This window comes from Dendropsophus ebraccatus, chromosome 5 (assembly GCF_027789765.1).
Source record: "Dendropsophus ebraccatus isolate aDenEbr1 chromosome 5, aDenEbr1.pat, whole genome shotgun sequence".
NCBI lineage: Eukaryota > Metazoa > Chordata > Amphibia > Anura > Hylidae > Dendropsophus > Dendropsophus ebraccatus.
In genome coordinates, this window is record NC_091458.1 from 136,320,309 (window position 1) to 136,332,723 (window position 12,415).

A 12,415-nucleotide genomic window follows, 5' to 3' on the forward strand; every position below is an offset into this window, starting at 1 on the left:
CAACTCCCATCATGCCTGGACAGCTAAAGCTTTAGCCCGGTGGTTTGTTCTGTGTCTTGGCTTGTACTGTGCCTAGTTATATGTGGCTGATATAGCTATTAAATGTAATGGCCCATGTGACTGTGTCCTGCTTATTGGTATCCTCTTTTCCGGGTCAGCTTTGTGCCATATGTATACCACCTCTATGGTCACACCTTGGGCTTATTTGTGGTCCTCTTTATATGTTTGAGCTCCGTCTTTACTCTGTTTTATAGGTCACTGTTTGTAGATGACTTTTAATAACTGTGTAGTTTATGTGCGGCGTTCTGGTGCATGAACTTCCTTCCTCTCTCTGGACTTGGGGTTTTCCAGCTCTTTTATGCTGTTAGTGTGGGCCTTTGGCAGTGCCATGTGCCCCCGCTGTCTGCCTGTCTAGTGGCTGATGGTGCCCCCGCTGTCTGCCTGTCTAGTGGCTGATGGTGCCCCCGCTGTCTGCCTGTCTAGTGGCTGATGGTGCCCCCGCTGTCTGCCTGTCTAGTGGATGGTTGTGCTCCCACTGTCTGCCTTTCTAGTGGCTTATGGTGCCCCCGCTGTCTGCCTTTCTAGTGGATGTTTGTGCCCCCGCTGTCTGCCTCTCTAGTGGCTGATGGTGCCCCCGCTGCCTGCCTCTCTAGTGGCTGATGGTGCCCCCGCTGTCTGTCTCTCTAGTGGCTGATGGTGCCCCCGCTTTCTGCCTCTCTAGTGGCTGATGGTTGTGCCCCCGCTTTCTGCCTCTCTAGTGGAGCATTGTGCCCCCGCTGGTAAGATCTTGTTCTCTCCTCTGTAGTAAGTGTTTATCCCGGGGCCAGGTCACCTTTCCCTCTGTGTGGCAGCTTGGAGGAGGGGGCGCTGTTACTGACCCCTATATGAAGCCTTAGTATTGGGATCTTTTCTCACTTCTTAGTGCACCCTGGTGGTAGTGTGAGCAGCCTTTCCTGCTCTTACTTTCTTCCTATGATAGGGCTGCTATTTCAGCGTCTCATTGTACATGTCATTCTGTGTTTGTGTGTGTGTGACTGGTGCTGCTGCTGTGTGTGACTGGTGCTGCTGCTGTGTGTGACTGGTGCTGCTGCTGTGTGTGACTGGTGCTGCTGTGTGTGTGACTGGTGCTGCTGCTGTGTGTGTGACTGCTGCTGCTGCTGTGTGTGTGACTGGTGCTGCTGCTGTGTGTGTGACTGGTGCTGCTGCTGCTGTGTGTGTGACTGGTGCTGCTGCTGTGTGTGACTGGTGCTGCTGTGTGTGTGACTGGTGCTGCTGTGTGTGTGACTGGTGCTGCTGTGTGTGTGACTAGTGCTGCTGTGTGTGTGACTAGTGCTGCTGTGTGTGTGACTGGTGCTGCTGCTGCTGTGTGTGTGACTGGTGCTGCTGCTGCTGTGTGTGTGACTGGTGCTGCTGCTGCTGCTGTGTGTGTGACTGGTGCTGCTGCTGCTGTGTGTGTGACTGGTGCTGCTGCTGCTGTGTGTGTGACTGGTGCTGCTGCTGCTGTGTGTGTGACTGGTGCTGCTGTGTGTGACTGGTGCTGCTGCTGCTGTGTGTGACTGGTGCTGCTGTGTGTGACTGGTGCTGCTGTGTGTGACTGGTGCTGCTGTGTGTGACTGGTGCTGCTGCTGTGTGTGACTGGTGCTGCTGCTGTGTGTGACTGGTGCTGCTGTGTGTGACTGGTGCTGCTGTGTGTGACTGGTGCTGCTGTGTGTGACTGGTGCTGCTGTGTGTGACTGGTGCTGCTGTGTGTGACTGGTGCTGCTGTGTGTGACTGGTGCTGCTGTGTGTGACTGGTGCTGCTGTGTGTGACTGGTGCTGCTGTGTGTGACTGGTGCTGCTGTGTGTGACTGGTGCTGCTGTGTGTGACTGGTGCTGCTGTGTGTGACTGGTGGTGCTGCTGCTGTGTGTGACTGGTGCTGCTGCTGTGTGTGACTGGTGGTGCTGCTGCTGTGTGTGACTGGTGGTGCTGCTGCTGTGTGTGATTGGTGCTGCAGCTGTGTGTGATTGGTGCTGCTGCTGTGTGTGACTGGTGCTGCTGCTGTGTGTGACTGGTGCTGCTGCTGCTGTGTGTGACTGGTGCTGCTGCTGTGTGTCTGTTTCTCTGTGTGTGTGTGTCTGTGTGTGCTGGTGTGTTTGTGACTTGTGATGTTGTGTGTGACTGGTGCTATTGTGTGTCTGTGTGTGTGACTTGTGATGTTGTGTGTGGCTGGTGTGTGTGTGACTGGTGCTGTTATGTGTATGTGTTTGTGTGACTGGTGCTGTTATGTGTATGTGTTTGTGTGACTGGTGCTGTTATGTGTATGTGTTTGTGTGACTGGTGCTGTTGTGTGTGTGTGTGTGTCTGGTGCTTTTGAGTGTGTGTGTGTCTGGTGCTTTTGAGTGTGTGTGTGTCTGGTGCTTTTGAGTGTGTGTGTGACTGGTGCTGTTGTACATGTCATTCTGTGTTTGTGTGTGTGACTGGTGCTGCTGCTGTGTGTGACTGGTGCTGCTGCTGTGTGTGACTGGTGCTGCTGCTGTGTGTGACTGGTGCTGCTGTGTGTGTGACTGGTGCTGCTGTGTGTGTGACTGGTGCTGCTGTGTGTGTGTCTGGTGCTGCTGCTGTGTGTGTGACTGCTGCTGCTGCTGTGTGTGTGACTGGTGCTGCTGCTGCTGTGTGTGTGACTGGTGCTGCTGCTGTGTGTGACTGGTGCTGCTGCTGTGTGTGACTGGTGCTGCTGTGTGTGTGACTGGTGCTGCTGTGTGTGTGACTGGTGCTGCTGTGTGTGTGACTAGTGCTGCTGTGTGTGTGACTAGTGCTGCTGTGTGTGTGACTGGTGCTGCTGCTGCTGTGTGTGTGACTGGTGCTGCTGCTGCTGTGTGTGTGACTGGTGCTGCTGTGTGTGTGACTGGTGCTGCTGCTGCTGCTGTGTGTGTGACTGGTGCTGCTGCTGCTGTGTGTGTGACTGGTGCTGCTGCTGCTGTGTGTGTGACTGGTGCTGCTGCTGCTGTGTGTGTGACTGGTGCTGCTGTGTGTGACTGGTGCTGCTGCTGCTGTGTGTGACTGGTGCTGCTGTGTGTGACTGGTGCTGCTGTGTGTGACTGGTGCTGCTGTGTGTGACTGGTGCTGCTGTGTGTGACTGGTGCTGCTGTGTGTGACTGGTGGTGCTGCAGCTGTGTGTGATTGGTGCTGCAGCTGTGTGTGATTGGTGCTGCTGCTGTGTGTGACTGGTGCTGCTGCTGTGTGTGACTGGTGCTGCTGCTGCTGTGTGTGACTGGTGCTGCTGCTGTGTGTCTGTTTCTCTGTGTGTGTGTGTCTGTGTGTGCTGGTGTGTTTGTGACTTGTGATGTTGTGTGTGACTGGTGCTATTGTGTGTCTGTGTGTGTGACTTGTGATGTTGTGTGTGGCTGGTGTGTGTGTGACTGGTGCTGTTATGTGTATGTGTTTGTGTGACTGGTGCTGTTGTGTGTGTGACTGGTGCTGTTGTGTGTGTGTGTGTCTGGTGCTTTTGAGTGTGTGTGTGTGACTGGTGCTGTTGTGTGTGTGTGTGTGTGTGTGTGTGTGTGTGTGTGTGTGTGTGTGTGACCTGGTGCTTGTGTGTGTGACCTGGTGCTTGTGTGTGTGTGACTGGTGCTGGTGTGTGTGACTGGTGCTGGTGTGTGTGTGTGTGTGTGTGTGTGTGACTGGTGCTGTTATGTGTATGTGTTTGTGTGACTGGTGCTGTTGTGTGTGTGACTGGTGCTGTTGTGTGTGTGACTGGTGCTGTTGTGTGTGTGACTGGTGCTGTTGTGTGTGTGACTGGTGCTGTTGTGTGTGTGACTGGTGCTGGTGTGTGTGACTGGTGCTGTTGTGTGTGTGACTGGTGCTGTTGGTGTTTGTGCTTCCTTCTCATATCTCCTCCTCTCCTCTGGCCTCTGTGGTGTCCTCTGTCACGTGCTGGGACACACACGGCAACACAAGGTGTCCCTGTGCGATAAGGACGGAGGCACTCCTCCTCAGCAGCAGCCGCCTCACGCTTCCCTTAGGGACGTGTACAGTACACCGGCCATGCTCGTGCTAGAATTTGCTCTGTTAAAGCTAAATCTATGAGGCGATCCCCTTTTTCTTGCATTTTATGACCATATTGTGAGGTAGAAAAGAACATACTAAAAAGGGCTCTATATATAACATGGCTTCCCCGGTGATCCAGCCTGGTACTACCTGTTATACAACCATACCACATTTGTCCAGTTTGTGGATTCGGGAATGATCCGCTGCTCTATTATACAATTTTAGAAGCAGAATAACAGACCGCTATTGGGACCCCAATACATGGCTGGACATGTAACATTATTATACACCTAACCTCCAATAACTGCGTGTAATAATACTACACAGTACTATGGCGTCATTCTTAGATTGTACAATCAACGTAGATAAACCTGTATTATTTAGGACAAGGGGTAGGGAACCTTGGCTCTCCAGCTGTTGCAAAACTACAACTCCCATCATGCCTGGAAAGCCAAAGCTAAAGCTGGGAGTTGTAGTTTTGCAACAGCTGGAGAGCCAAGGTTCCTGCCCCTGTCCTTACATTGGCGTATTGCCTTCTCACTATTGCTGTAACCCAGTATACTTGGTTTATCTGTGCTACATATTTATGGGGGGACTACCACCTACATTGTGACCACATAAAATACATATATAGGCGCTAGAGATAAGTGAAACTGGAGCATGCTGTAGTCTGGCTGAGACTTAGCGTTCCACTTTTGATTACCGGTGGCTGAAGAAGTCGGATGCAGCCCTAAGGCTGCCTGGAAAACACGGAAAGAGCCATAGCCCATAGGCTGTATCCATGTTTTCTAGGACTCTCACAGCAGCGACCGGTAAGCAAATGCCGAACGCTCCGGCTCAGCCGAACCAGAGCATGCTCGAGTTTTGCTCATTTCTAATACGTACATATAGTCACCAAAAAGAACAAAATATATATAATAAACACCATAAACTATTGCTTAAAAATATACTCTTTATTAACAATTTCACATAGATTTTGTAAGCGAATCAACATATTTGCAAGTCTCATATCTAGCTGACAATCCAGAGACTGTCTCAGAGGTGGAACTAACTATCAGCAGAGTGGGATCACAGACTACGAAAGGTTAACTACATTATAGAATAGAAGGTATGTGCACATTGCACACTTACCTGCTGTAAACTACCATAAAGTGCATAGATACAGAACAGAGGCAATATACAGTATCCTTGAAAAGCGGCAAACAACAAGTCACTGAAGGAATATACCCAGTAACCCGTCCTGACCGAGACCCTTGGGGTGGATTTTTTCTTCTTTGCTGTCTTTCGGGCATACTATATATCGCTCTGACTTGTAGAGCTATGCACTTTATGGTAGTTTACACCAGGTCACTGTGCAATGTCCGCATACCTTCTCTTCTATGATGTTGCCTGGATATAGTTGCCTATTTATTGTTTCACTGAAAAATGTTAATGTTCCTTGAAGTGAATTGTTAATAAAGAGTATATTTTTATGCAATAGTTTATGGAGTTTGACCTATATATTTTCTGTTGTGATGACTTTATTTATGGGGGACTTGGGTGTACTAGCTGTAAGCAGAATAAGCCGCCTTCTGCTGGATTAGTTGACCAGGTTAAAGAGGTACAAAATATGTTTTCTTTGAATTCAACTAGTGGCAGATATTGGTAATTTACTTGTATTTAAAAATCTTTAGTCTTCCAGTACTTATGAGCTGCTGTATGTCCTGCAGAAAGTGATGTCCTCCTTTCAGTCTGGAGAGGAGGAGAGGTTTTCTATGGAGATTTGCTACTTCTCTGGACAGTTCTTGACATGGACAGAGGAGGCAGCAGAGAGCACTGTGTCAGACTGGAGAGAATGCACCACTTCCTGCAGGACTTACAGCAGATGATAAGTATTGGAAGATTAGATATATTTTAATAGAAGTAAATTACAAATCTACATTACTTTCTTACATTAGTTCATCTGAAAGAAGAAAAATACACTGAAGTACTGGTATTCCTGAAATAATAACTTTATATAAAGTGATACTTGCCTACCCCAGGCCCTCACAGCTCCTGTTCTGGTCCATTGGTGCTGGTGGCTTCTCTCTGCTTCTGTGATGACACTTTGGAGCAGTACTGGCCCGCTGAGCCAGTCACTGATCAGGTCAGGACACTGCTGGTGATGCCTGGAGCTTGCCGGATGTGGTGCCTATCCACAGCAGCCTGATCTCCCAGTGTCATCTGCACCTGCAGAGAGAAGCATTGTGACAGGTCGCAGCAAAACAACATGCATGGCTGCTTAGAAAATGGCTGTATAAGGGTTTACTCAATAGGGCCCCAACTGCAGAAAGCAATAATACAAAAAGCTAACTGTGCAAGTCTATTGGTGGTTGTGTAGGTCAGTTATTATATCCAAGTCTATTGGTGGTTATATAGGCCAGTTATTCTGTCCAAATCTATTGGTGGTTGTGTAGGCCAGTTATTATATCCAAGTCTATTGGTGGTTATATAGGCCAGTTATTCTGTCCAAATCTATTGGTGGTTGTGTAGGCCAGTTATTCTGTCCAAGTCTATTGGTGATTATATAGGCCAGTTATTATATCCAAGTCTATTGGTGGTTATATAGGCCAGTTATTCTGTCCAAATCTATTGGTGGTTGTGTAGGCCAGTTATTCTGTCCAAGTCTATTGGTGATTATATAGGCCAGTTATTATATCCAAGTCTATTGGTGGTTGTGTAGGCCAGTTATTCTGTCCAAGTCTATTAATGGTTGTGTAAGCCAGTTATTATGTCCAAGTCTATTGGTGGTTTTGTTGGCCAGTTATTCTGTACAAGTCTATTGGTGGTTGTGTAGGCCAGTTATTCTGTCCAAGTCTATTGGTGGTTGTGTAGGCCAGTTATTCTGTCCAAGTCTATTGGTGGTTGTGTAGGCCAGTTATTATATCCAAGTCTATTGGTGGTTGTGTAGGCCAGTTATTCTGTCCAAGTCTATTAATGGTTGTGTAAGCCAGTTATTCTGTACAAGTTGTGTAGGCCAGTTATTAGAAGTCCTGTAAAGTTGTCCGAAATTGCGGATCCGTAATCACAGTTCAACTCAAAGCACACTGATTTCTATCTGGCTTTCCACACAGCCCGTTTAAATTTTGATCTGTAATCTGTTCTGTAAAAAATAGCACATGTCCTAGTGGAGATTGTGATAGTGGTATGGATTACCAATAGAAGTCTATGGGATCCGTGTTTTTCACGGATGTCACCTCAATGACGTCCATTAAAAACATGTATCAAATATATGTAAACCAGTACAATTCACATTTTACGTAAAAGGATACAGAAAATGCTGCAAATACGGATGATTTTGTACGGACCACGGAGTAAAAATAGCGGGAAGTTTTTCCGGTCCAGAAAAATTACTGAACGTGTGAATGCGGCCTAAATGTTTGCGCTACTGTACTGACACAGATATGCGGCTATGTCAGTACATTAATGCCAAAATTTAAACCGCTTCAGAGATCCCTGCTTTATAACGAATGATGATGTCGGGAGTTTCAAAGTCCGTTCCATAGCCCATCGTCCGTAATTGGGGACCATGCACAGAACATGTGAATGACCCCTTAAGACTGTAGTTTAAGTTTCCAGCAGCTATTAGCAGGTGTACTTTATTAGCAGGTTTACTTTACACTGCTTTCTTGGTGCACGGTGTGGCTTCAAAGCAATGCTCCATTTATAGCAGGAGCTATCCCCCTTGTATGAGGCGCAGAACTATATAGAAAGGGTCAAAAAGACACATTTTGGTGCTGCAGAAATGTCGGATTAGCCATATTAAATCCCAATTTCTTTTTAGTTTCCTAAAATCCCCTTCACATGGTAGTGTCTGCAGTACCAGATACAGCACATGATACAGAAGTGGCACTCCTTCTGGGAACAAAACACAGCCTTTTCCTACTCTGAGAACCCTTTATGTCTCTTGTGAGCCCTTCCTTCTGACTAATCCCTTCTGTAAACCTGCAGACTTACTGGGGATGACTCCATCATACCAGATAGCTGTGTCATTAGACATGGCTTCTAATGGAGTACTGAACAGTATTCCTGGCCTAAACTGTGTAATCCTCCTGGACACATGAGATCTAGGATGCAGAGTGCCTGTAACAGTGTGATGTATAATATTGCTGATAACATGTTTCTGCACAGGACGTGTACTACTACTTCTCACCAGCAGAGGGCACCATTGTACTTACAATGTTACATGAAGTGTCAAATTTCAGGGATACAAAAAGAAAACCCTGAAATTTTCTCTTGTGTTTTCTGGCTTTTATTTCCTTGAAGGGATTCTCTGGGCCAAAACAATTCATGACATTACATGGACAGGATATACTGGTGTTTTGATCAGTAGGAGCCCAGACCCCACACTGCCCCCACTCACACAACAAAAGGGGCTGCTTCAGCATACAAGGAGTCTTTGCCTAATAATGGAGCTCACATACAGAGGGACCCCTACCACTGTATAAATAATAGTAGTGGAAAAACCAGTCGTGTATATGTTGGTGTGGATCTTGGAAAAAAAATGGTAGTTTTGCTTTAAAGGTTTCCAACCATTGCGGTAGACAGATGTGCTGCTGAGCGGACGTTTTTGTCTTGGCCTTAATCTTTGCAGGAGATTGGAAGTATTTGTGCAGATAGAAGTAAGGTTACATGTTCAGGGCCATGTGTCAGTGTCGTGGTGCAGGACATGCAGCGGATGTATGATGCTGATGAAGATACAAGGGGAATAGCTGGATACAGGAAGCATTGCAGCTAGCTACAAGCTACAGTATTATTGGGGGCATTATATCTGGTTACAGGGGGTATTTCTGGTTACCAGGGGTGGGTTGTTATTTTACATTATCACTGGGACCTACAGGTCAGTCACATTGTTATGGCCGGATCTGATCGAGACATTATACAGATCCTATGGTTCAGGGAAGAAAAAGAGCGCTGCACCTCACACCTATGGCTGATACTAGTGCCCCTAGGCTAAATAAAAAACACAGATCCTATACTAAATATACAGATCCTATGGTTGCAGTTTGATCGGCTTGAAGTGGTTGAGAAACACTGACCTAGACACGGCCAGGTATGAACCTTAATGAACCTCAATGGGCATATACATCATGGGGATGTTTAGGACGGACTCATAATAACCGTAATAGTTCAAGAAGATATGGAAGAAAAAAACAAATATGAAACCTAAAAATGATAACTGGCTGCGTCCTTAAAGGGGTTATCCAGCGCTACAAAAACATGGCCACTTTCCCCCTCTCTTGTCTCCAGTTCAGGTGTGGTTGGCAATTAAGCTCCATTTACTTTAATGGAGCTGAGTTTAAAACCCCCCCAATCTGGAGACAAGAGAGGGGAAAAAGTGGCCATGTTTCTTTTGTAGCCCTGGATAACCCTTTTAAGGGGTTAAAGGGGTTATCCAGTGCTACAAAAACATGACCACCTTCCCCCTACTGTTGTCTCCAATTTGGGTGGGGTTTTGACACTCAGTTCCATTGAAGTAAATGGAGCTTAATTGCAAACTGCACCTGAACTGGAGACAATATTAGGGGGAAAAGTGGCCATGTTTTTGTAGCGCTGAATAACCCCTTTAAGCAACCTAGTCCCCTGATTGTGAGCTCCTGTAGTCATTGCCTGTTGTGTACAGAGATGACTGGGTTCTTGAGGACTAAGAGGCTGGGAAGGTCCTGGTACCTGTTCTCAAGGAGGATTGGTCACTTTTACTGAAATCTGTGAGAATTTTAGAACGTGTAAGTAGACTAATGTCGGTTCCTGGCTATGTGTGTAGATCTGTGGCCGGCAGCATCTGATATGTCTAAAAGACCCTTCTGAGATAATAAAAAAAAATAATCCTGTATCTGATCACTGCTGTTACATAGTTGCTGTGCTGCTTTACTTCAGCGATATTCTCTCAGGACAGGTGTGATCATATCTACTGTACACATAGGGGGACATTCTCAGAGGGAATCAAAAGAACAGCAGGGGGCACCATGACAAGAATAGAACAGCAGTGGCCATACACAGGAAGACATTTTTTTAGTTACTACGTCTGAAAATGTGTTGTGTTGCTGAGCTAATATTTAAAGGGGAACTCCAGTGAAACACAAAATGTATTTAAAATCCACTAGTGTCAGAAAGTTATACACATTTGTAAGTGATGAGTTCTTTCTAGTCTGACACAGTGCTCTCTGCTGCCCCCTCTGTTTATGTCAGGTACTGTGCAGAGCAGGAGAGGATTTTTATGGGGATTTGCTACTTCTCTGCATGGACAGAGGTGGCAGCAGAGAGCAGTGTGTCAGACTGGAGAGAATACACCACTTTCTGCAGAACATACAGTAGTTGATAACTACTGGACAACTTGAGAGTTTTTAATAGAAGTAATTTACAATTTTTTTTTAATAAGTTTCTGACCCCAGTTCTGTGTGTACATTAGGTCACTTTATACAAATAAGATAACTTCCAAAGCACTTGGCAAATATTGCCTGTTATACTGTTCCCAGGACTACACTTGTTCCCCTGACTCCCTACCTACAGATGATGTCGGTGGAGATAAGGGTCAGACATGATTGATTTTCACTGTCGCTCCACTTTTGTCCTTAGAGGAGTAAACTGGAGCCAGAGCTGACTGGCTGTGGCTTTTCCCTCCCCACAAGGGAGCACATTAACGTTGTGCGGCCATGCTGAACATTCCTGGTCTATGGGGAGGATGGGAGACATACAGTGACTGCAGAATGACCATTATAGAAGTCCTATAGTTATTACATACAAATCTTTCCATTATATATTTTCTCTGTGCAGGACCCATCCAGATCATGGCTGCTGGCAAACACTGACCCAGACACTGCTGTATGGCAGTGGTACTGCTCAAACCCAATGGCTATACACTAGTCACGCTTGGCTATACATTTTAGATAGCTGTTGGCTTAAAGGGATTATCCAGTGCTACAAAAACACGACCACTTTCTTCCAGAGACAGCACCGCTCTGTCTCCAAGTCAGGTGTGGTTTGCAATTAAGCTCCATTCACGTCAAGGGAACTGAGTTACAAAACCTGCACTCAAACTGGAGACAAGAGAGCTGCTCTCCCTGGAAGAAAGTGGCCATGTTTTTGTAGCGATTCACATGCACTCTCACTTCAGCTGAGCATACATGGGTTTGTTACTGGGGTAAAACTGCTGCCAGACACCCCGGGAGTGACCTATTGTCCTCAAGGACGGATCCAATCCATTTGCCTCTAATGTCTAATATATATATATATATATATATATATATATATATATATATATTTACCAATCCCCCCCAGTGGTCCCCAACATGGTATAACCCAGCGAAGACTTCTGATTTCTATAGAACTGTGAATAAGAAGGTAAATCTGTAAGTGATCCGGGGCTTATATAGATCTGTATGCAGTATAGGGGGGATTACCCTGCTGTCTGTACTGGGTGAGGCCGAGCCGGTGTGGGGTGCTTATTGTATGTGCAGGTTAGTTATACTCTCATGTATAGTACGGTGTGATGACAGATGGATATGTGACACACTCTCTATGTCCTCGTGTGGAATTTCAGCTTTTGATAAGCTGGACAGAGGATGACGATTGAGCTTTTCCCCCTCCCTCCCCCGCACTTCTCTATGGAGAAGTGTCAGCGCTCGTCCTTGTCTCCTTACATGACTGGAGGCTGCTCCTGATGTTGAGGTAAGGGGAGGGCTATGGTGGGCTTGCAGGCTATGTCCCAGCTGGGAAAGAGGCGGGTGCATACCTGAAGATGATGCCGAGCTCAGGTGGCCGCAGGCTGGAACAGCTTCCTGACTTGGAAAAGACACCTCACAGAAGGAGAACACCTATCTCCTGCTCGGCAAGGATCGGCCCTTCTGCGCCCTAATTTCAGCTCTCACGTGGGGGCTCCGGGCAGGATGTGGGAGGAGCTCTGCATAGAAGAGTTGCTACTGCCGGATCCTGCGCTGACTGCCCCCCTAAATGAAGGCAAGGTGCAGCCAGTGCCTGCCATGTGGTCAGATTGGGGGCCAAGACAGTCCAGCTCCCACCTGGTGTGCCTGATGTGCTGCATGGGTCAGTATAACTTCTGCCGAGTTGGATTGGGTGTATTCACTGTGCGCTGCCTGTTTTCACTTCCCCCTGCACCTTATTATATTTAGCAATAATCCGTTTGCTGAGTTCACATCCTCAGGGTGAAGCAATGCGTGCGTGTGACATGTGGTGATGAGGCGAGAGCGGAGAGCTGACAGCTCCAACCTGCTCCGTGTCTGTGTGATACTCTGCCATTGCTGCTTTATGTGTCGTCTCACTTGTCGTATCCGTCCTCCATACCCCACCCCATGCAGAATCTCCTATCTGTGTCCTAACTGCAAACCGTGCCCTGGGATTATGGTGACCGCC

General features: G+C 47.1%; 1 protein-coding gene across 11 annotated transcripts in view; it reads left to right on the forward strand.

Moving 5' to 3' along the window:
* Positions 1–12,415, forward strand: part of MACF1 (microtubule actin crosslinking factor 1) — a 177,205-nt gene that overhangs the window by 17,222 nt on the left and 147,568 nt on the right. Inside the window, exon 1 of one of the 11 annotated variants that reach the window (XM_069971388.1) lies at positions 11,948–12,088. The exons of the other annotated variants lie outside the window; for them this stretch is intronic. Within the exon in view, the coding sequence (XP_069827489.1) occupies positions 12,025–12,088 (64 nt within the window). The 5' untranslated portion in view covers positions 11,948–12,024. Of the gene's footprint in view, positions 1–11,947; positions 12,089–12,415 lie in introns of those variants that run through there. 11 annotated transcript variants of the gene reach the window in all.